The following is a 21,803-nucleotide window of genomic DNA, read 5'->3' on the forward strand; positions in this document are numbered from 1 at the left end:
ACGGACGTTACGTTGGGTTAGAGTTGCCATGGCAACCCTTGTCCTGCTCGTGCCCCCCCTTCCCTGTCAGCGATGCTCCTCCTAAACCAGAACCTAGCCCCGCCCCCTTCTTTTCAACGGGACAGACAACGTGATCAGGTACTGATCAATCAATACTCATATGTTGTGCCGACTCTTGCATTTTTTTTGGCAAGATGTCTGTTCTTTTATTTCCCAGTAAACTGATATTAAATTTTCTCTTTCTTACGAATGTATTGTGTTCATGTTGTTTATTAATTAAATGTTAAATTAAAAGAAAAAATGGCAGACAAAAGAAACAGAGCTAAATTTGTCCATTCTCTGTGCTCACAATTAATTTCTTCGTATATGACAACAATAAATACATCATACAGTTATCTAAAAATCTACTTATTTAATCAGTTTTTGTCTTTTTCTAAAAAAAAAAAAAAAAATCCTTTTTTTTGGATTCTGTCTTTTATTTATTTACTTTCATGTTTCATTTGTGATGCACTTTGTATGGCAAATTCATAGATGAAATATGCTCTATAAATACATTTCTATTATCATTTCCCATAAAACCTTTAGTAAAGTAGATCCAAGAGAAAACACCAGCAGACTGTTTATCGCGTCAGGACTATTGAAACTTAAAGTTGATTTATGGACACTGTTAATTATGTATTAAACAAAATTCTGAGTGTTACCAGAACACTTGCAAAAATTGTCTGTTTTTATTTCAGAGGATAACCGGCAGAAGAAAATTTCACCTCAAGCACCAGTTTGCACGGACTACATTAAAAAAGATGTGTATTTTGGTGGTGGGTGTTAAACTGTGGAATTGTGTAAATGTTTTGAGTTGAAGAAAGTCTATAAAGAAAGAAAAATTGGACTATATGAAGCTGTCCCCTTGTTGAAGGGGACATTGTGCATGGCTTCTGATTCTTCCGTTTATTTTCCTTAGTTACTGTTAAGTATTGGGGAATAACTGTAACTGACAGACCATCTATTTCTTATGATTATTTGTGTTTTGAAAGACCTTTTTGGTCATGGATTATATAATAGATTTTTTAAATTTTTTTTTATGTGACGTTGCTGCGTAAGGACAAGCGGAACAAATAAAAAATGAAATTAAACGAGTTCTACTCTCGATTTTGTTCAAATTAGTTATGTATGATATAAAGAAAAGACAAAAATATGCTCCAGAGAGAATTTATTAGATACATCATAATAAACTAAAATACAACAATAACTTAACATGAAAAATTGAAAAACAAAACTCTACTAAATTGATTCTTTAAAAAAACAAAATCAAAATTACCCTCTAGTGTTTAAATTCAAAGAAGTCATATTTCATGTGTTAAAAGTCTTTTAGTACACTCGTGAGACGTTTCATTTTCTCCTCCATGATTCTCTTGTTAGTTTCCGTCTCCTCCAGGAGCTGACGCATCTCCTCCTCCACTTCAAATACCTGAGAACACACAGACAGACAAACAGCCTCAGATACAGAAAACATACGTTTTTTAAATTATTCAATGAGGTTCATAATTTTTAGAGACTTTCAAGGCCGTGCTGGGTGAAATGCTACTCGTGATATTGTCAAACTGCATATCTGCATCACAGGGTTTGCCCTACGTCCTTACATTCATCACTTTCAAAATGTCTTCTTTTTTCCTCAAGCTCACAAGGGGCAGCTGGAAGACAATGATCAGCTGTGTCCCAAATGTAATATTTCTAGTGACAAGATTTTGCCAGTGTGAATAAGGATTTAAAACTCTAACTCCAAGTGCAATCATTGGTAACCACTTTCAAAACGCCCTTTGAGCATGGTAAAGCAGGTAAAATACTAGAAAATCATATTTCTGTACATATCTAACATGAAGACTAATTAGAAAACTACTATATTTATCACACACTGACTAATTCTTATCCACATTAAAGGCTAGAATTTTGTTCACATTTGTCATGACCACATTGGCACTAAGCACCTGTTCTTACCTTCCAACTTGGGGGGAAACTAGTGTCTTACTTTTAGTGTCTATATTTTACCTTCTGATTGGCTCGTTCAATCTGTTTCTGCTTCTCATTCGCCAGTCGAAGCAGCTCAGCTTGATGGGCGGCCTGACAAGACTCTAGCTGTCGACGAAATGCATCATCCACACTGTGCAACTTCTCTACTGCAGCTCTGCAAGACAGACAACAGCAAATGAAACATAATGTTGCATAAGGTTGGAGGAGGATGTTGTCCTAACTGCCTTGGATACATAAGTTTTCTTTTCAGGTGGATGGTCCCAGAAATGAAGCACTGACATAAACATAAACTATGACGTCGCTCACTTGCTTCTCTCTCAATGGCACTAACACACCCTGACCATGATTTGACCCACAGACTTCATATGTAATATATCATTACAATTATGAGTCTTCAGAGTTCTCTAGCGTTTGGGCTTTGGAGAGAGATGGAGGAGGCACACATTTAACAAACAGTCCAAATTGCCCTAAACAATTCAGAGTGAGACACACTGAATCTTCCTTTTGTGATTTTCCTTTTAGGCTTTGGAGGAAAAGCATTTTATCAGCTCTCTTGATGTAGGAAAAGACTTCCATCTCCTACAGGAATAAAGAAAGTTGCAGAACTGTCTACCTGTATCCAGCAGGTGGACAATGACTGGGCAAACATGTGCATGTTTATGTTCTGACAGGTATGGAAATACAGAGGAACAACTTTCTTCTCAGGTCTGACTGCATCAAAAACTTCATATTATTGATTGTAAGCAGGATAATCACTCTATCTACAAAACTGTGCCCACTCTGTAAACACAAGTTAATTTAAAGAGAGCAAATACACCTAAAACACCCATCATATGAGACATAAGAACTGTGACTTGATTTATACACACAGGCCCAGACTTTAATAATACAGCAGAAAGGGAATTTCAAAGAGACACTTTCACTCTCATGTGGTGTTGTATCATACTTTTGTGCTTCTGCTGCTTTATCTCTCTCCTCCAGCAGCAAGCGCTCCTTGGAATCAAAGTTGTCCTTCATGTGCTTCACCTGGCCCTCCAGCCGAGTCAGCAGGTCTGCCTTTGCCTGCCACTTCTTACTGGAATCCCTGGTAGAAAAATAGATATGGAGAAATCAAGAAAAACACAACAGTGGTGCAGAAACTGATTTGATCAGGTCGACGTTAGGAGGAGTTGTCTAAGGTCATGGAATGGACCAAGTATGGAGCGTGGTCTGGTAGCTGGAGAGGGGCCAGCTCGCCTCCACCTCCGAGCTGACCTTGAGCAAGGCACCGAACCCTCAACTGCTCGGTGCGCCTGTCCATGGGCAGCCCCCTCACTCTGACATGTCTCCATTTAATGTATGTTCAGGTCCTGTTTGTGCATGTGTGTATATTTCGGGCCTGTGTGTACACAGAGTGAAAAACTTGAGGATTAAAAAAGTATATCTTCTTCTTCCCACACGTTCTCATGAACAAAATTTAAAAACATCTCCATGACTTTTCAAGGACCCTTAAAAAAATGTCCATGACCAATGTATAACACGAACAGAGCTGTATAGTAAACTTTATGCCAAATGTTAATAATTGTATGAAAATTAAATTAAATTTAAATTTTCTGGATGGGGCAACATAAGTATGTAGGCATATGTTTTAAGGCCTTTCAGTACAACCCATCAATAAACTTTTTATTATTATACCCAGTAAGCCTTCCAAGAGCATTCCAATACAATTATCAATAGCCTTCCTTTAGCCTTGCATTTTGCTGTCCATCACAATGCTAACTACATCTAACTAATACTGTTGGAATACATTTCTTATGAACTATCTTCTTACAAATGAACAAACTCACTTAGCATGTGGGTCACAGTTAGGATAAAGCGGGTTCAGACCTACATTGCCATTCTGAGCGCTATGCACATTCTGGTATGGTTGAACCGTTCTGTGATTTAAGGCGTTCAAAGCACACTCCGGACATGGTCTGCTGACACCGAGCAGTAGTGCTCCCAGAGTGGGGGAGTGACAGCTGACAGTTCGGTTGGCCCATTGGCTGGTTTGTTTAAAAGAAAGAATGCTCCATACCTTCAAACTGCCATGCTCAACTTTCAGAGCAGACCAGCGGAAGCGAAACCAAAGTGTGCATTGGTACTCTGACAATTGAAAGCCCTAGAAAGCCCATGTCAGTTGCTCCATTTAAAAAATGCAGTATAATCTTAAAGTAGTGGTGAGGCATAGATACGGAAACATGTTTTATCACATTGTCAAAACATTTTTCTTGCCCCACTTGCCCGGCATTATTCAAACATATCAGATTTAAATATACAAAACGAAATTGCATAACTTCTCCTAAACACTCACTGACTCTTACTAATTTCATGGCTTTCCAGGCCTGGAAAATAAGCTTATAAGATTCCATAACTTTCCCAGCTTTTCTATGACTGTGGGAAATCTCTATAAAGTAATACTTCCAAAATACTGATATGTCTATGTGAGTACATCCTGCATATCTTGTATATTTGTGTGTTTGTGATGGGATGCTTGCCTGTAAACTCTTTTGATGTCCTCAAGCTCTGCCTCCTTGTCCTCCAGCTGCTGCTTCAGCTCCTCCTTGCGCGTGTTTAGATGCTCCAGACGCTCCCTCAGCTCAGCCTGCCGAGCTGTTTCCTCCTCCAGCTGCTCCTGGAACCTCTTCTGGGCCTGGGCTGCCTCCTCTCGCAGCCTACGGATCTGATCATCACGCTCCTGCAGGGCCTGGACAGCAGGAAGGCAGAGGATAAAGAGAAACTGCTTAAGTGTGTTTGAAGATAAAAACAGGGTAAGACAGAAAGATAAACATAAATGCAAACAAACACATGTAAACTACTCGCATACAATGCTTATGGTAAAATGCACAAATATGAACATTGAAGTAGTGGCAGAGTATGATAGACTCTTTCGTCGATTTGCTGTTAAAACACAGATTTCAATCATCAAAGTATCTCACTACCTCTTTGAGTTTGCGGATGGTCTCCGTCTGGTCATCAATTATTTTGGTTTTGATTTTTAGGGCATCGTTGTCTCTCTCGTTCTGCTTCCTCTGAGTGTCTAGCTCAGCACCCAGCACCTCTATCCTGGCCTCCAGGCGTCCACGATCCTGAGCCAAGGACGCTCCTAGTTTAGAGAAATACATAAAATTGAAAATTGGATCTTGTCTCTTATCATAGCAGTGAATGTTAAACTTCACAACTGTCGGATATGGTTTGTAAACACGCTCGCCAGCACAATGAAAGTAAAAGCCAACCCCAGATTCACTCTAGTTTGGCATTTTACTTCACTATATTTGTGTGTTTTTTTTGCCATGTGTCTCTGCTTACAGTCTGTATGAATCTATACATTGAATACCTTTAACATGTATTATACCTTTTCTATTTTATTTACCTTATTCCCTATCAATTTATTATATTTTTCTTGTCAGTGTCTTTAAAATGTTGTGTTTGTGCATTTTAATAACATATACAAAACAAGAGGTAGATCATAACATGAGGGAATAACAAGTGCACAAGTGTTTTTCTGTTTCTCCATTTTGTGATAGCCCGAGTCAGAGATTTTTTTTTTATTTCAAAAGTAAGATAATAAATATTTCTTTTTTTTGCATTTGTTTTGATTTGGTCTTTACCAAAAGCAAAAATAGGCTGAAAATCCCATCTACATGTCCTGGTTTTAAAATCTGGCCCAAGTGTATTTGTATTGAATAGTTTTGGGTCTTCTGAGTACAGTATGTGTGTAAGAGTGTGTTTCTTCCAAATAACCACCAGATGGCAGGCTTTACTTGATACAGATGAAGTAAACCAACAGACTGCAATTTTAAGACAAACAAATTGTCTCCTTCATACTGACTCTGAAGTAGAATCTTTAAAATGTTAAGAGTGATTCACTCTGTTCATCGACAATATAGAGCATCCACTGGGCAAATGCATTATAAAGTAAGGCAGAGTCAAAGAAGACCTGTAGCAGTGATTGCAGATAAACAACTGGAACTGGTTCTCAATGTGTGCCATGGCTTAGTCAAAGTTCCAAGTACCCTCCTGGACTTCTCCTACCTTGCTGAGCGAGCTCCTGACCCCAGATCCTCCTCTCTGCCCTGAGGCCGTCGATCACCGACTCCTGAGCGGTGAGCTGAGACAGCAGACGCGACTTGTCCTTTTTTAGCAGCTCGAGCTGCAGGTCGAGACGCCGGTCCTGCTTCACCTCTGCTTCCAGGGAATGCACGCGGCTCTGGCACAGGGACAGACGGAGGGAGAGACAGCATTAATGATCAACGGCCATCTGTCATGGCTGACAGATGGAAAGGCAGCTGGACCATTCAGTATTCATCATGTCTCAAAGTCTCCTAAAGACTCGGGCTGAACAGTTTTTGAAAAGGCAATGCCCAGCGTTGGTCATCTCTTCTATATGATGTGATTTTTCAAACCTGATCAGACAATTTATTCTTAATAAATCAGTCAGATCTGTCTCTTTTACTTCAGTGCCATACCTTCAGATCGGTGACAGCGTCTCTCTTGGCTTTGATGAGATCAGTGATGCGGTTCTTCTGTTCTTTGACCATGGTGGTGAGCTCCTGCACCAGGGAGCCCGATTTCTTCTCCCTCTGCTGGGACTGGGCGAGGGTCGCCTTGAGCCCCAGCAGCTCTGCAGTCATCTGATCACAAGCCTCTTTTACCTACAGAAGCAGAGTGAGGACGTGGAGTTGAATGTAAATGAGAGTTGAACAGAGTGAAGCACTTCAGTTTGAGCATGACCTGACTGGACAATTTTATCAATCAATGTTACTTTGAGGTCTGAAAGAATAAGAGGAGCTTCAGATTTATAGAAGCTTTTTTTTTTTTTTTTTTTCAAGATTTCCATGAGTGAGCGTCTTCCCGGCAATCTGTGTCTTATTCAGACTTTTCCAAAGGTCAAAGGTTAGAAGTAGAAAGTAGAAAATTGCACAAGTGGTAGCAATCAAGACTGGATTACATTTTGTGCAGAATGTATGAATGAAATCTGTAACCGTAACGAGAAAGTGCAGATTCAAATCCAATCTTTTTGTACAGCTTTCTTCCTGTGGCAATCACAGACTACTTGTCCAGAGTCAGATGACCCTAATTCAATCTCAGCTTTCACCATCACACTGAAATAAGAAAATCCACTATGTCTATATAGATTGGGGTCAATTTCAGTTCAATCATTTCACTTTTTACTGGACACAGTAATAATTTATCAGCTGGACTGTACAGAGAATGTAGAGTCAAATTAAGGGCAAGACATCAGTGATTACGGGCCATCTGTATGGCACACGTCCATCTTTTAGCAGACCTCAGAGAAGCGAGCAGCCTCAATGGTTAGCGCCATGCGGAACTCGTCCTCCAGAGCTGCGTACTGTCTCCTGCCCTCTGCCAGTTTCTCCTGCAGCTCCGCCTCCCTGTGGCTGTGTCTCTCTTCCACTAATGCAACTTCTTTCGCCACTGCCTCGCGGAAATCTGCCCCGCCAGGCTGCAACCGCAAGTCCAGCTGTTTTCTGTAGAACAAAACAAACAAGGAAGGTATACTGACCTGTTTTAAAGGCTACAGGGGCCTTAAAGGGGAACTACAGTTAATTTCAAAATTCATACATGTTATTTTTATAGTCTAAGACAGTCTGAAAATATTAGTAGACATGAACAACTCTCTTTGATATCAAAAAACTTAAGTGCTAAAACTCAAATTTGTGTAAAGTTCAAAGTCTGGAGCTGCTCCACAGACAATGAATTGGAAAAGATGTTATAGATGACAGTGAGTATATGGGTACATTTTGTGTTTCAGAACTGTGAACACTACAACAGAATGTAGCTAATTTGTATATTAAAAAAAAAGAAAAAACTTTCTGTGGGTCCACGAAATCTGCCTCCCATGCATTGTCTATAAAGCAGCTCTATACCCTGTGTGACATCACAAGTTTGAGACAAACTTCTTTGGATTCTGGCTTTGAGAGAGTAGCTCAAATATTGTATGGAAATATTGAATGAACTTCCCCAGGCCATGGGAATAACATATTGGAATTCTTAATTTAAGTGGTTTTCCATTTTAACACAAACGGATTAGCCTGGACTTTGTAAATTTGTGGGTCATAACATGAAATTCCAACTGTTTATTCAGAATACATTCAAAAAGATTAAAAATAAATAAAGGAAGGGCAAAACAAATAAATGTTTTAATAAAGAGTTTAAATGATAAATGTGTGCTGACACTCTTGGAATGAGATTTAATATTCACAAATGAATATTAAAAGGCAGTTATTTCAATGAGTCTTTAATTTGGATGTAGCAGATTTCTAAAAGAATTTTGCTACTATTAGAAATTAGTTACCACAATAAACCATAATAAAACATCCCAAAACTTGATTTTAAATCTTAAAAGGATTGGTTCACTTTTTTTCCCAAGTTTTAAAAAAACTTGTCTTAAAGTGCAACTTTATTGAAACACATTAGGAAAGTATATTTTACCGAAGGAATTATTACAGCAACCATAAACAGTTTAAGTGTTCATATGCCACCTGGCTATTGTTTTACTACAGACCAGAAAAATCTACAATTAACTACAATCTTTAGAAATAAACATCCCCACACATTGTCTCTCAGGAGTTAAACACTCCAAAACTCAGCTAATCTGCTCCATCAGAACTGCGTGGTTGTGTTATGATCAGATTTTGACTGACAGTGCTGGAAACACAAGCAAACAACCCCACAAGTCATCACACTTTAAATCACCATATTCCAACTGAGCCCTGTCTAATCTCTATAAACAGATATCTGCATATGTATGCAAAGTGTGTGGGCAATCAGATTTTGGTATTGGAAGTGCTCTGGTTTCTGTTTATAGTTGTTTGTAGTGGGAGTAGTATTGACCAATCACATTTGCAGGTACACAGTCCTTGTGGAGAGGTGGACTCACTGGCCCGAATGCAACCTTGCAATCCATTGGCTATCATACAGTATAACAACAAGTTGACTTTATATTAGCATCTCTGAAAAATGTATCTGTATTCATACGCAGATATCTTAGCCAAAATGACTGGCGTACAGAAGAGGAAGTCTTGGCTCGGATATCTGCTGACTACACCGGATCAGCCCGAAATATTGGCCCTCGCCCAAGGTTGAGCCCTGTCTACTTCAAACCAGTCGGTTCGAAGAGCAAAGACATAGACACAAATATAGAAACCTTTCAGAAGCCCACTACAAATAGGAAAAAGTTGGTTGAGAAAGCAGATTTTTAGCCTTTAAAGGAATACTTATTTACTTATTATAGTTGTATGTCAATAACGCACCATGTACTAGCCTGAATTAGTGAAAAAAAACTTTGCTTTTCTCGTATACTTCAACGGTGAACAAAGAATCCGAAGAAGGCAAACATTCTTCATGAACCGTAATCGGGTTTACAAATGATGCAGCAAAACCACATCAAAATATCTGTTTACAAACCCTTCATGCAGTATAATCCAAGTCTCATTTATCCAGTCATACGCTCAGTACTTCCCAAACACATGCACTTTCGCTAAAACCTAATTATTTAAAACACTTTCACATCAGCTGTCTCATGCAGGGACGAGCAGCACGTATGGGCACGTGCATGCATTTGAGCCTTGCTTGAGCAGCGTTTTGCAGAGCTAAATCGCACACGTGCTCAGGCGTGCTACTCGTATGTGGAAGTATTTTAAATCATAATGTTTACCGAAAATGCACGTGTTTCGGAAGTACTGAGCATATGACTGGATAAATGAGACTTAGATTACATTGCATGAGCTGTGTGTGAGTCAGTTAACAGATGATTTGATATGGTTTTGCTGTAAATGTGGACCCTGTTTACTTCGTTTCATCAAAAATGTTCACCTTTTATTGGATTCTTTATTTGCCGTGGAGGCATGCGAAAAAGTTTTCTTCACAAAGTCAAGGTAACAGTGAATAACTGATATACAAAGGTTCATTTTGGGGGTGAAATATTCCTTTGAAAAGAGGGTAAAGTTCATACTAAGCCAGGCTTCTTACAGTGACTCAGAATGAAATCCATTAGATATACCTGTGCTCTTGTTCCCTGGATGCCAGCAGTTCATGCAGCTGCTGCAGTTTGTCTTTGTGATGGTGCACTGAGGCTCTCTGGATGTCCAGCTCTCTCTTTAGAGCTGCTGCCCTGTTCTCCAGCTCCTGATACCGCTTCATCTGAGGAAGGTCAGCACATGTTTTATACTACATTTGATCACGTACACTCAGAGCTGAATGACCCTCTCTGCTGAGTCCTTTCATCTGGCTGCATTTATTCACTCTGCAGGAGGGATCACTGAACCACCTCACCAGTTTAATCAAAAATGATGGTGACATTGGGAGTTAATATGTTCAGTGGTAGGTAACAGGATGTACCAGTATGATATATCATGTAAACTAAACCAACTACTGCACCTCTTCAGCCTGCTGGCGAGCCCTGAGTGTCTCGCCATGGGAGATGCTTTCCTCCAGTCTGTGCAGTGCAGTCTTGTGTTGTTCCTCACTGCTGCGGGCCTGCTCCAGCTGCTGGGTTAGGGACTGACACCTCCCCTCCAGCTCCTCAACACGACTCTGCAGTTCTGAGCGCCCCGACCGCTCCTTCAGCAACAATTCCTTCAGTCTGTACGGGCGGAAACATGCTCAGAGTAATAACCTGAATGACTGTTTTTTACTGTGTATGGAAACTGATATTGGCAACCGATACCCATTTTGTGATGCCCTTGATTGTCCCCTGTGTTTTATCACCCGCTGTTAAAAATGTGATAGCCTGTGAAATTGAAGACATCTGACATTGCAGCATAGTCAAAGTCTTATCTTTAGGGAGAGGAAATGGAAATACAGTGAAAATGGGAATAGAAAAAAAAAACATAAAACAAAAGGGCGGGCAGCCTGATGAAAAGAAAGAACAAGCTTGACAAATTCAGGACACACAGTACAACTACGACCACCTACAGTTGCTCCCTCTTTAAATTAGCTGCAATGAGTCATTTCACTGTAATCTGTCTCCTGATGAGCGAGGGAGTCAACAGCGGCAGCCGTGTTCGGTGTGATTAGAAAGTGACAGTTAAGATTGATTCATGTAATACAGCTGACATATGCTTGTCACCAGGCTTCTAATTACAGTCATAATGCAGATTTATCTAAGCAGGGTGTGTTGCAAGCAAGAACAGTGCACAGTAACAGTTACACCTGGCTCTATCTGTGCAGTGCAGCACACTGCCAAATGCTCTCACATATAGGAATATTTCATTATAGATAACTAGACCCTCTGGAATTTACATATAAGGTATATAAGGAGGATGGGTGTGTACGTTAATGAAATAGCTTTATTATCACGGATTACTGCAGGCATGCTTTGAGGTTTTGGGGTAATGGAGCCAAAATGAGTGCTTGATTTCATGAGAGGGTATGGAACAAAGATAGTGAGGATTTTTAATGCTGGGATGGATACTCATTGTTCAAGAATGAGACAGGCAGCGGGCCCTGGTCTCACGAGAGCCAATACAAAAGATGAAGAGGGCTGAAACAGATGAGAATCCATTATGCATTTGACAACTAAAATCCACAGAGACAAGTTCAATTATCTCTTTTCATCGTGATATCTGCTTTAGAGCTGCTGCACCGATTCGTGTGGAAGTTTGTGTGCAAACATGTGCATCTGTTTGTCCGATCGGTTGCCCCTCCTACCTGTCGGTGGTGTGCAAGGCCATGCTCTGCAGGTCTTTCTCCTCGCTGACCTTTGTCTGCAGGCACTTTAGATCCTCTGTTAGTTTCCTCACAGCCTGCTCAGCCTTCCAGCGCCTCTCTCTTTCCTGATCACGCTCTTCCACAATAGTCTGACACATGCAAATACACAAAAACACAAACACTAAGGGATGAACAAGTAAACAACATCTAGTGTTTCAAAAGGGGTTTTGAAGTATCAGTGAGTTCCTGTACAGAATATTTATATGTATAAAGGAGAACACATTAAAGTCTGTTTACAGGTCCTGGGGAGCACTACTGCATATGTTTAAAAAGTTGTATAAAGACTTTGGTGGCTCCTGGCTTTAATTTTTCAACTGTCCATCACAGGGCTTTTACTTTTTATTCAAAATTCAACCATTCATATGAACATTAATTTTTAAACTGTTCAAATTCTAAATTTACAGTCTATAAGTGCAGCAGACTGTTTCTAAGTAGTTTGCCCTATAATCCAGCAGAGGGGGCTCTGAAATTCCATTATCAGCTTGACCTGATGCATGCCCTCTTGACCTTTCAGTAAACTAAGGCTAAATCCAAATGTCCACCCTCTGGACTTGCAGACTGAGCCCTCGCGGACTTCAGTTGTACGTAGTGTGACATATTTACTGTCATTATGTAAAGTCTGGGAAGGCAGAGACTGCAAGCGGCTGATAGACAGCTCTTGAGACTGATTTACTGGTTGCCATGGAAACATTCAACTATCGCTGCCGTCATATTCATATACATGTCATATAAGTTGATGAACAGTGCCTACTCATCTGTTCCTGCAGATAACAAGATATAAATCCCACATGTAGCCTTTTTTGTTTTGACAAAAATGTATATATACATCTATAAAGCAGGCCACGGACGTTCAAAAACAGAAATGTTTGTAATAAGGACAGGACTATAACTCAATAAATTGTTTTTCTTTTTCTTTTTTCGCCTATTACACTGCACAGCCTGATAGGCGGCAATACTAAAATGCATTTTCAGTCCCTCTACAGCCTACACTTCTACATATCTCTGTATCATGATGTGGTTGAATATTATTTCTGGCCTACAAAATTCAAGTAGTATTTTAATAGGCTTAACTATCAATAACTATTTTACACAATTATACTTTTTTTCAGCAGGTGAAAAACCCACAACATCTTGTCCATATTGCAAGGAATTGTGGGTTATGAAATCAGTGAAGTCTGATAAGGTCTGTAGCCCAATCGGATTCTCTGGAAGTCTGCAGAACGTCCGCTTAAGGGCCCCTTGAGGACTGGCTGAATTGTGGATTTGGACAGCCCTCAGTACTCCCAGACTTCCCGTGAACGCGACTGCAAAGTCCGTGAGTCCACAAGCAGGGTGAAGTCCGGACATTTGGATTCAGCATAAGCTTAAGCAATGACAGCTACGTTCGGTGTACCAACCACACAGCTGTCCACACTGCAGAAAGCATTTGCAGGATGCTAGATGAATCTGATATCTCCCATGTCACCACAAACACTGCTCTCAACTAACACCATACACATGAAATGTAATGGTAATGCGAAGTTATTGAAATAGCTGATACTGTAAAGTTAACAAACTGTTGTTAACATTATTTTTTCAAGGGGGGGGGGGGGGGGGGGGGGTTGCATTAAAAACATTTTTAACGAATTGCATGTTATTTCAAATTTGTTCTGTCTTGATTTTGGGAAAAGTGACTGCATCAGTCTATTGTGAGTCCAGTAATATTATAGGAAAGCAATCAGTGGAGTACCAGAATTAAATTTTTGGGCATGGGTGGAATACTCTCAGCCAAATGGAATTAAATAACTGAAGTAGCTGGAAATATGCTGTTTCTATACATTCAATGAGTATTTGTGTCTCTATATGTATATTGTACCCATTAGTATAACACAATGATTAACATCAAATTAATTTAATGTTTAGGGAATACACACAGATATTTTTTTACTTTAATAACCAAAATGATGATTGACTCCTGAATATAATGTTGTTTTATAACAAACTTTCAAGTAATCCATCACAGAAATACAATTTAAACCACAGGGACGTAATAAGAGTCGGGTTTTTTAGGTTATTGACTACAGTTATCTCAGAAAGGACAAAAAGTTTAATGACATTTTTTTGTTATTGTCTTTGTTTGTTTTGTAGTTATATTTACAAGTGGCATATTGAATTCTGTTCCTGTTTGTGCATGTTGTTGCATAATAGTTTTGTGTCAAATAAAAAGAAATACAAATAAAAGTATGCTTTCACAGACATATGGGTACAAACACCTAGAGGATATCAACTCCCCTGTTGTACTGAGACGTTAAACTTTTTCATATTCGTTTCATTTAATAAAAATAGAAGCTGCCGTTGAGACTGCAGGTGACCTGTCTTTGTCGTACCCTGTAGGTTTCCTCCTCCTCAGTGGACTTATTTTTCACGTTGCCTGAGGCCTTAGCAGCTCTCACAGGTCCGCTCCTTATTGGCCCCGCTGCATCTGCGCCCCCTGCACCGCCAGCCTTCCTCCTGGGCCCCACAGCTGACTTTGAACTCCTCTGTTTATGATTCTCCTGATCGCTGCGCATAAAACAAATCACAGGTATTGAACCAGCTGTGAAAAGGATTATAAACAGCCCTCAAGCTAATGTCTGGCTCAGTAAAAGTCAAAGCAGACAGCTTGCTCACTTCTATAAGTTGGCAAAGTTTGAACAACTTGGAATTGAATTTGGAGCTAATTTTTTAAATCACCTTGCCTTTGATGAGGACAGTTGGGAGCTTACTTAAGTTAAATTACTGAATCCTAAGCACATGTCATCACTGGCTGATGAAGCAAGATGAGGGGGTAGACCGTAGAAGCACGGTCGTTAATCATGGGAGTGAGATGACAGTTGTAATTCTACCGGTGAGGAGGAAAGTTTACCTCTGAGGAGAAAATTCATCACCGCTTTCCAGCTGAGAGGTAAAAGGATTTCCTCTAACATCAAGATACCTGATGGTATCAGGCTGACGCATGCTGAACAAAATGGAAATACTCACTGCTGCGTGTTGAGTTTGATTACTGCGAGAGCAAACTTTGTCAATTACACCATCACAAACACTTTGGTGTCAGCAAACTGTTTATGAATGTGATTATCGGTACTCAAAGGTGCTCTCCATGGTTTGGTTATAGTGTCTAATAGCGTTTAAAAAGTCTTCACACAGTTGTTTTAAAACATTAACAGTGAATTTGAAAGAATTTGGGGATTTGTGTGGGGGTCAGTTAGCTCATGTAACAAAATCAGGGAGTGCACATGTAACGTGACGGCAAAACAAATTATTTTCATCATTAGTTAACCTGACAGCTGAAGATGATGAGCTGCTGTACAATTACCTGTCTGATCTCCGGCCCTTGGTCTCCTTGGGGCTCATCCTTGATGTTATGCTGTTCCGATGTTTGGGGATCCTGGTGCTCCTCCTGTTTTCCTTCCCGCTGTCACACTCACTCTCTGACGTGCGATCTGTGTCTCTCTTGGCTTTTCGTACCGTCCCCACAGAATGAGCAGAACTACTGTCTTTGGCAGGGGCCTGAGGAAACATCACAGACACGATATGTGATGTGATAAAACTAATATTATATTTGATAGCCATGGCACCAAAATAAATTGGAACACTAAGAAAAGAAACAAGTAAATATAATTCAAATTTAAAGACCTCACACTAAAGCTGGGAAGCTGCAGATACCATTAATACTTAATCTAGAACTGACAAATTAAGCACTCCCAACAGGCATCTTTAGGCAAGAATGTTCTCTCAAATCTGAAAATGCTAAAATACTCCAGTTTCTACTATTTTTTTGTGATTTACAACCTAATTTATAAAGAAAGACCATTACCAGTGAATGATAAATACACCTGTTTGTATCTAAATACCCATCGATACCATTATCTCTTCACCTTCTGTATACCTCGCACAAATACTTCCTAATAATTGACTTAATAGCAGTGTAAAATAAGCACCTTCTGGATGAGCTGAGACACCTGGTGCTCCAATTTCCTGATGCGTTGTTCATTAACGGGGTCTGCTGGATCGGCCACAGTAGAGGGAACCTGTGCGACTGGAACTGTGATTGCTTCAGAAGCAATCCGCTGACGAAACTGGGTCAGCACCTCATCGATGCGGGGTGTGGCGAGATGGACATCCTCTCCAACCTGCAATGGAAACTTAAATTTGTTTTTTTCCCCCCATTTCTCTCTACTTCGCTGTGTTACACTGCAGCCAGTACAAAGAGAACAGATGGATTTTGCCATCTGGTGCAATGAATGTGTAACTTATTGGTAAAGAGATCAGATTCTTGAATGTTCTTCATTCCAGTATAAATCTACTAAATTACATAATATTCCAGCAGTTCAGTGACTACTGGTAATCTGCTCTTAACAACAATGACTTGGGCTACAGGGTGATACAGTGGCTCAATAATCAGCAGCATAACTTCACAGCAAGATGGTCCTAATTAATTACGGAGGCTTTCACATTTGAGACCCAGATCCATGTATACTTAACCACGAAGTCTAGTTTGTTTGATTAGTGTGATCACTGAGTACCGTACCCAGGCACGATACGTTGATTTGTGCCCAAGTACACTTGAAAAGGTGGTCTGGGGTACAGTTTGCATCAGGAGTGGAAAAACAACTGTACCAATACACAAAAGTGGACTGCTATTTTTACCGCAAGTAGCAGTTGGTAAGTACAGTTGCATTTCTTGGCCTTCTCTAAAATCTGCATTCATTGATCTCATTCTCTGAACTGCACGAATATGGGTGATAAAGTAGGAAGGCAGGTACGGGTAATTCTTGACATGGTCTCTACATATATAAACAATAATAGGCATAATGCAAAGGTTGACCCAATTGTATGGGATTGGGATCTTGAAACTGGTGGTCTTTTCTACAATGCAGCAACAACTTAAACAAATGTCACTTAGATAATGTTGCAATTGTGCTCCCTAGGTCCTAAGTAACCCCAAATACTGACCTTTTTCTTTTAACACTTTCTGGAAGAGAGAGAACAGTCTCTGCAGTGCAAAATCACTCTTTGTTTTCCTACATGTGTGTATGAATTTTCCAAATCCGAAACATATAGATGTGGAAACAACAAATTAAATTTGGATTCTGAATTACAATATTTTGGATTAAAAAAATGGCATATCCACTAACAAAGACATTTCCTTTGTTTAACATGAGGTCTTCTCTATGTAAAATGTTTCTTCAGTTTCAAAAAGTGTAACTACGTAATTTTATTATTTTGCCAGAAGTGTATGCATAAATTAGACAAAGTCTGTTCTGAACTTGGCAAAATTGCAATTTGTACTATGCATGCTTTGCATTATTAATATATTTAATATTTTACAAGATAAACCTTATTTTCAAATGTGGCCGTTATACAAGAACTTTAAAGCCACAATCAGAATCCAATTTTGTAAGGACTTTAACAGTTTTAGAGTACATCTACTCCCTCTCATTCATCTTATGTCCTATTTTATTGTGCTATATATGAATGTTGTAAATGAACTGGGTGTGTTCTGACTGTGACGCTTCAAAATTTATCTCAAGAGACATCCTGGTTATATAAATGTTTAATTAAGGAAAGAAAATACTTGGAATATGGTCAATAATAAAATATAATGGTGTAAATATATGGCCACTAATGGTGGTATGGCATCAAAAATTACCGCTTCATTGTGACTAGTGTCGGAGGACAGCAGGAGGTCCACATATTTCTCCAGACCGGGGATATCACAGGGACTCCTTAGACCTTGATGTGTTGGATATCCCAGCCGGTCCAGACCATCCAGAGCAGAGATCTGTGGCAATGACTGAATTACAATCTCCCTGTAACCTGCAGTGAGACACACACACACACACACACACACACATTATAAAACCCGAGCAGGTTAGAGGTGCATGATTGCCCAATAACACCATTATTCAGTATTGTCACATTAGTGGTATACAGCTTAGCTAAAACATCAGATGTTATGTTGCATAAAACCAAATAATCTATATCCAAATGAATAACCTCTTTTCTGTGTATGCTATCCTCACATGCACTATTGATGCAGCCTGCTTAATGAGAACTGAGCACAGCTAATTTAAGTGTACCTTTGCTTATTGACAGCAAGGGTTGTAAGAATGCTTTAAGTGCGCCCTCGTGGATTTAAACACGTGCTTTCAACATCTACTGCGGTGAATTAATCATGAACAGGGGGATATGGATAATGGGTGCACAGCACAGCTTAAACGAAAACACTGGAAACATTTTTATATTTATATACCATCCTTCAATCCAATTAGGAAAAGATACAGACAAAAGATGTATCGAGAGATCAATAGGCCACAGTCATTACTTTCAGCGGCTGTCAATTTGACTACCATTTATTTTTATTGTGTTGTCATTATAGACAATACAAGGGAGACTTATGATTCAGTTTGTCTGCAAAGTCTAACAATTATTGTCTGGATTAGTGAGAGATGCATCAGAAACAAGAGACAAAAGAAAAAAAGTCTGCTGTATGCAGGACGTACTGATGATGTCTGTTATTTCACTTTTTAAACGTCCAACGCAAAAAAAATCTTTCCTGTACACTCAGTTGTCAGTTTATACGTTACACCTCAATACACCTGACCTTCATGACGGACTTCACGACTTCTTCATGTTTTAGAAAGTGTTGATTTTGGAGGCAATGGTTTGTGGTGCTGATAAACTGAGAGGTGTTTCTATTATTTTGTCTACCCGCATAGACATACTAAATGTGAGGGACAGAATTGCGAAATACGACGCCTGCAAAAGGACCATAAAGTTAAACCAGCATGCCTTCAACAAAAACTGAGTATTACAACCTTCATAAAGGTAAGGTTTTATGCAGGGCTGTTAATCTTATGACATTATATTAAATTCTTTCAGCAGTCACTTTTGTCTAAGTGCAATCTGAACTGCATCTCTCCAAAACAAACAATTACAAGCTTGTTCTGTGCTGCTTTTGTTTTTTAAGAAATGGGGGAGTGTAAGTGCTAACATGAGGTGTTGAGGTGCAGTCCATAAATGTGGGTTTTTAGCATGCAGCAAAAATTTAGACTGGATTTAAATTCGCTGGGTGTACCTAATAAACTGGGGTGTATAAAGGCTGCATTAGTATTTTCACGATACTGGAATTTCTAACTTCAAAACAATAGCTTGAAAAATACTGATATTAGATGCCATTTTCAGTTCCACAGGAAAAATTGACACTAAGGACATAAAATATCATATCAGATAACATCTGTGAAAGGCCAGTGTTTACAGGTAACACTCCAACCACTACAGTTGCATTCCAAAAATCACATTCATGTCCTACCTGGTGATCTACACAGTGGGTTATCTCTGTCATCCTGGCTCAAAGTGACCTCTCTTAAACTTTGCAATCCCAGCAGGCACTGCAGGAGGTGATCGATGCTGTCCAGGTGGTTGCCATGGAGACTGAGGTGCTTCAGCTTGTATCCGGTGCCATGAAGATACAACAAGCCTGATGAGGACATCAAGAATCAACAGCATTGACGTGTCAGTCACCAGTTAGTGTTTATATCCGAGTGCAGAGAAGGACATGTTTGCTGAGGCTGTATTTAACTCACCGGTAAGGTTGTTTATCTGATTGTAGGACAAGTTTAATCTTGTTAGGTTTACGAGGCCGTTCAGTCCTGAGGTAAAGGGAGGGGACATTAACAACTGAGTGATTTTACAGCTCATAGACTCAGTAACAAAGAATTATTACTCCGAGAACATCTACAAAGCTGAAAAATTCATTGTCAGAGTAAAATGGTGACTAAAGACTCACCTTCAACCTTGGTGATTAAGTTACAGGATAAATTTAAAGTCCTCAGGGAAGTGAGGGAACTTAGACCCTCAATCTTTGAAATGCAATTGGAGGAAAGGTCTATGTGCCGCAGGTGCCAAGCTGAGGTCAGGCCCTCGATCCGTGGGATGTGATTGCAGTGCAGATTGAGTGATGTTACAGTGGGACTCAGGTGGACATCTAGCAAACTAGACATAAGAGGTGAAACAACAGATTCACCATGAAAGAAAATACTTGTGTTTCATGCACAGACCCATTTGCTCTATAGGTCCTTCTGAAAGTTGAGGGAACAAACACTTTGACTGAAAAGCGACTTCTCCATCCCAGATTGTTTTAAGTATTTTCAAAGGCCCCAAAGAGATAAAAGTATGAGAGTTGAAACCATTAGTCCACAACAGAAGCACTATCAGCAACTATTTTGATAATTAATAAACTGAAGGAAATATGCATATACACTCTCTGGTTTTAGCTTCTCAGTTGTGAGGATTTGCTGAGAACTGAGCAAATTATTGTGTTCTTTATGTCATGTTTTTTTGAGCTGATTATTTGGGGGGTTTGGACTGTAAGTCGGTCAAAACAAGCAATGCTAAGACATATCAGTGGTGGAGTGTATATTTACTCAATCGAACTTAAGCACACTTTTGAGGTAGCCACTGCTGCTTTACTTGCTTACTTCATTAATATCCTAACTATATTTAACTTGTACTCCACTATCTTTCACAAGGAAATATTGTACTTTTACTCCATTACAATTATCTGTCAGCTATAGTTACTACTCACTTTGCAGAAAAGTTGTTACAAACAAACATGTGCTGATCTTATAAAAGGTGATGCATTGCAAGTGATTAAGCTATCCAATAGTAGTATATTAAAGTTAAAATGATCTTAGCCAGTTTATATGCTTCTCATTAATCAATTCATTAGCAGTGGATGAATGTAACTAAGAATTACATTTACTCAAGTATTATACTTATGTACAATTATGAGGTACCTGTACTTCACTCACTCACTGTACTTTAAGTATTACCATTTTATGCTACTTTATATTTCTACTCCACTAAATCTCAGAGCGAACTATTGTACTTTTTACTCCACTACATTTATTTAACAGCTTTATTGACTTTGTAGATTAAAATTATGACTGCAAAATGATCTTATTATTATATGTTAAGATACCCAGCAGTATATAATATATAAATGTGAAATGGGCCATTCTGCATAATGAGCACTTTTACTCTCAGTACTTCAAGTACATTTTGAAGCTAACACTTTCTCTTGAATACAATTTGGATTGTAGGACTTTTCTTGTAACATGGTATTTTACAAATGTAATATTGCTATTTTTACAAAAGTGAAAGATCGTAATACTTCTTCAACCACTTTGTATTGGTGATAATAGTCCAATAATATAGCTAGCATGAACTAACGCTGACAGGGACAATTTTGCTTCATTATAAGTACTTTTAGTTTTGATATTTTAAAGACATTTTATTAATAATACGTGTGCAGAATTCAACGTTTAAGCAACTTAGTTTCCAGTTAACTATCGAACAAAGCCAAGTAAAGACTTGTGTTAAACGTTAGTTTATGTTCACGTTACCTTGTTATATTCTTGTCCATAAGACTAAGCTCGTTGTCTCCCATAACGACGACATGCAGCCAGCGTTATTCACCCGTCTGTACAGTCGAGTTATTCAACGTTAAATGTCACGTCTGCGAGCTAATGAACACTGCTGTCATATTTAGATAATGTGCAGAAACCTTGCCAACACATCCTGAAAATCTTTAGCTAAGGTACGTTAACCTAACAGCATAGCAAAAGTTTATTAGCGGTCGAGCTCAGGAGGTAAACCGTTTACCAAGCACAGTAACAAAGACTGGAACCGCCAACAAGTATTGTGTTATATTTTCTAACAGCCAAACCAGCCTTTGTGAGTTCGTTAAAACATTTTTTGTTGTTTTTAGCTTCTCCGTCGAGTTGAAAGCTGTAATTACTGAACTCTATAGTTGAACTAGCCGCTTCTGGTATTGGACTTCCTGTTTACATGACGTAGTTAACGGAAATATCCGGGAATATGTCCCGCCCACCCATAGCTTCATCCGGGCTGTCAGACAAACACAGATCAATATGGTACTAACTATGGGTACTAAGTACAAAATTAAGTAGGCTACAAAAGTATTTGGATCAAAATATACC

The 21,803-nt window shown here is 39.2% G+C and overlaps 1 protein-coding gene across 1 annotated transcript; it reads right to left on the minus strand.

Moving 5' to 3' along the window:
* Positions 1 to 1,200: 1,200 nt before the first annotated feature.
* On the minus strand, positions 1,201 to 21,639 carry lrrcc1 (leucine rich repeat and coiled-coil centrosomal protein 1). Its single transcript, XM_033649929.1, has 19 exons — positions 21,207 to 21,639; positions 19,589 to 19,794; positions 19,386 to 19,451; positions 19,112 to 19,279; positions 17,450 to 17,616; positions 15,738 to 15,929; positions 15,113 to 15,306; positions 14,145 to 14,319; positions 11,719 to 11,867; positions 10,447 to 10,651; positions 10,070 to 10,209; positions 7,334 to 7,535; positions 6,513 to 6,698; positions 6,079 to 6,253; positions 4,986 to 5,149; positions 4,542 to 4,750; positions 2,972 to 3,109; positions 2,044 to 2,179; positions 1,201 to 1,465 (listed from the first exon to the last, which is right to left on the minus strand). Exons 1-19 carry the CDS (start codon positions 21,248 to 21,250, stop codon positions 1,355 to 1,357), a joined length of 3,027 nt encoding a protein of 1,008 aa, XP_033505820.1. The 5' UTR covers positions 21,251 to 21,639; the 3' UTR covers positions 1,201 to 1,354.
* Positions 21,640 to 21,803: the final 164 nt, after the last annotated feature.

This window comes from Epinephelus lanceolatus, chromosome 12 (assembly GCF_041903045.1).
Source record: "Epinephelus lanceolatus isolate andai-2023 chromosome 12, ASM4190304v1, whole genome shotgun sequence".
NCBI classification, from domain to species: domain Eukaryota; kingdom Metazoa; phylum Chordata; class Actinopteri; order Perciformes; family Serranidae; genus Epinephelus; species Epinephelus lanceolatus.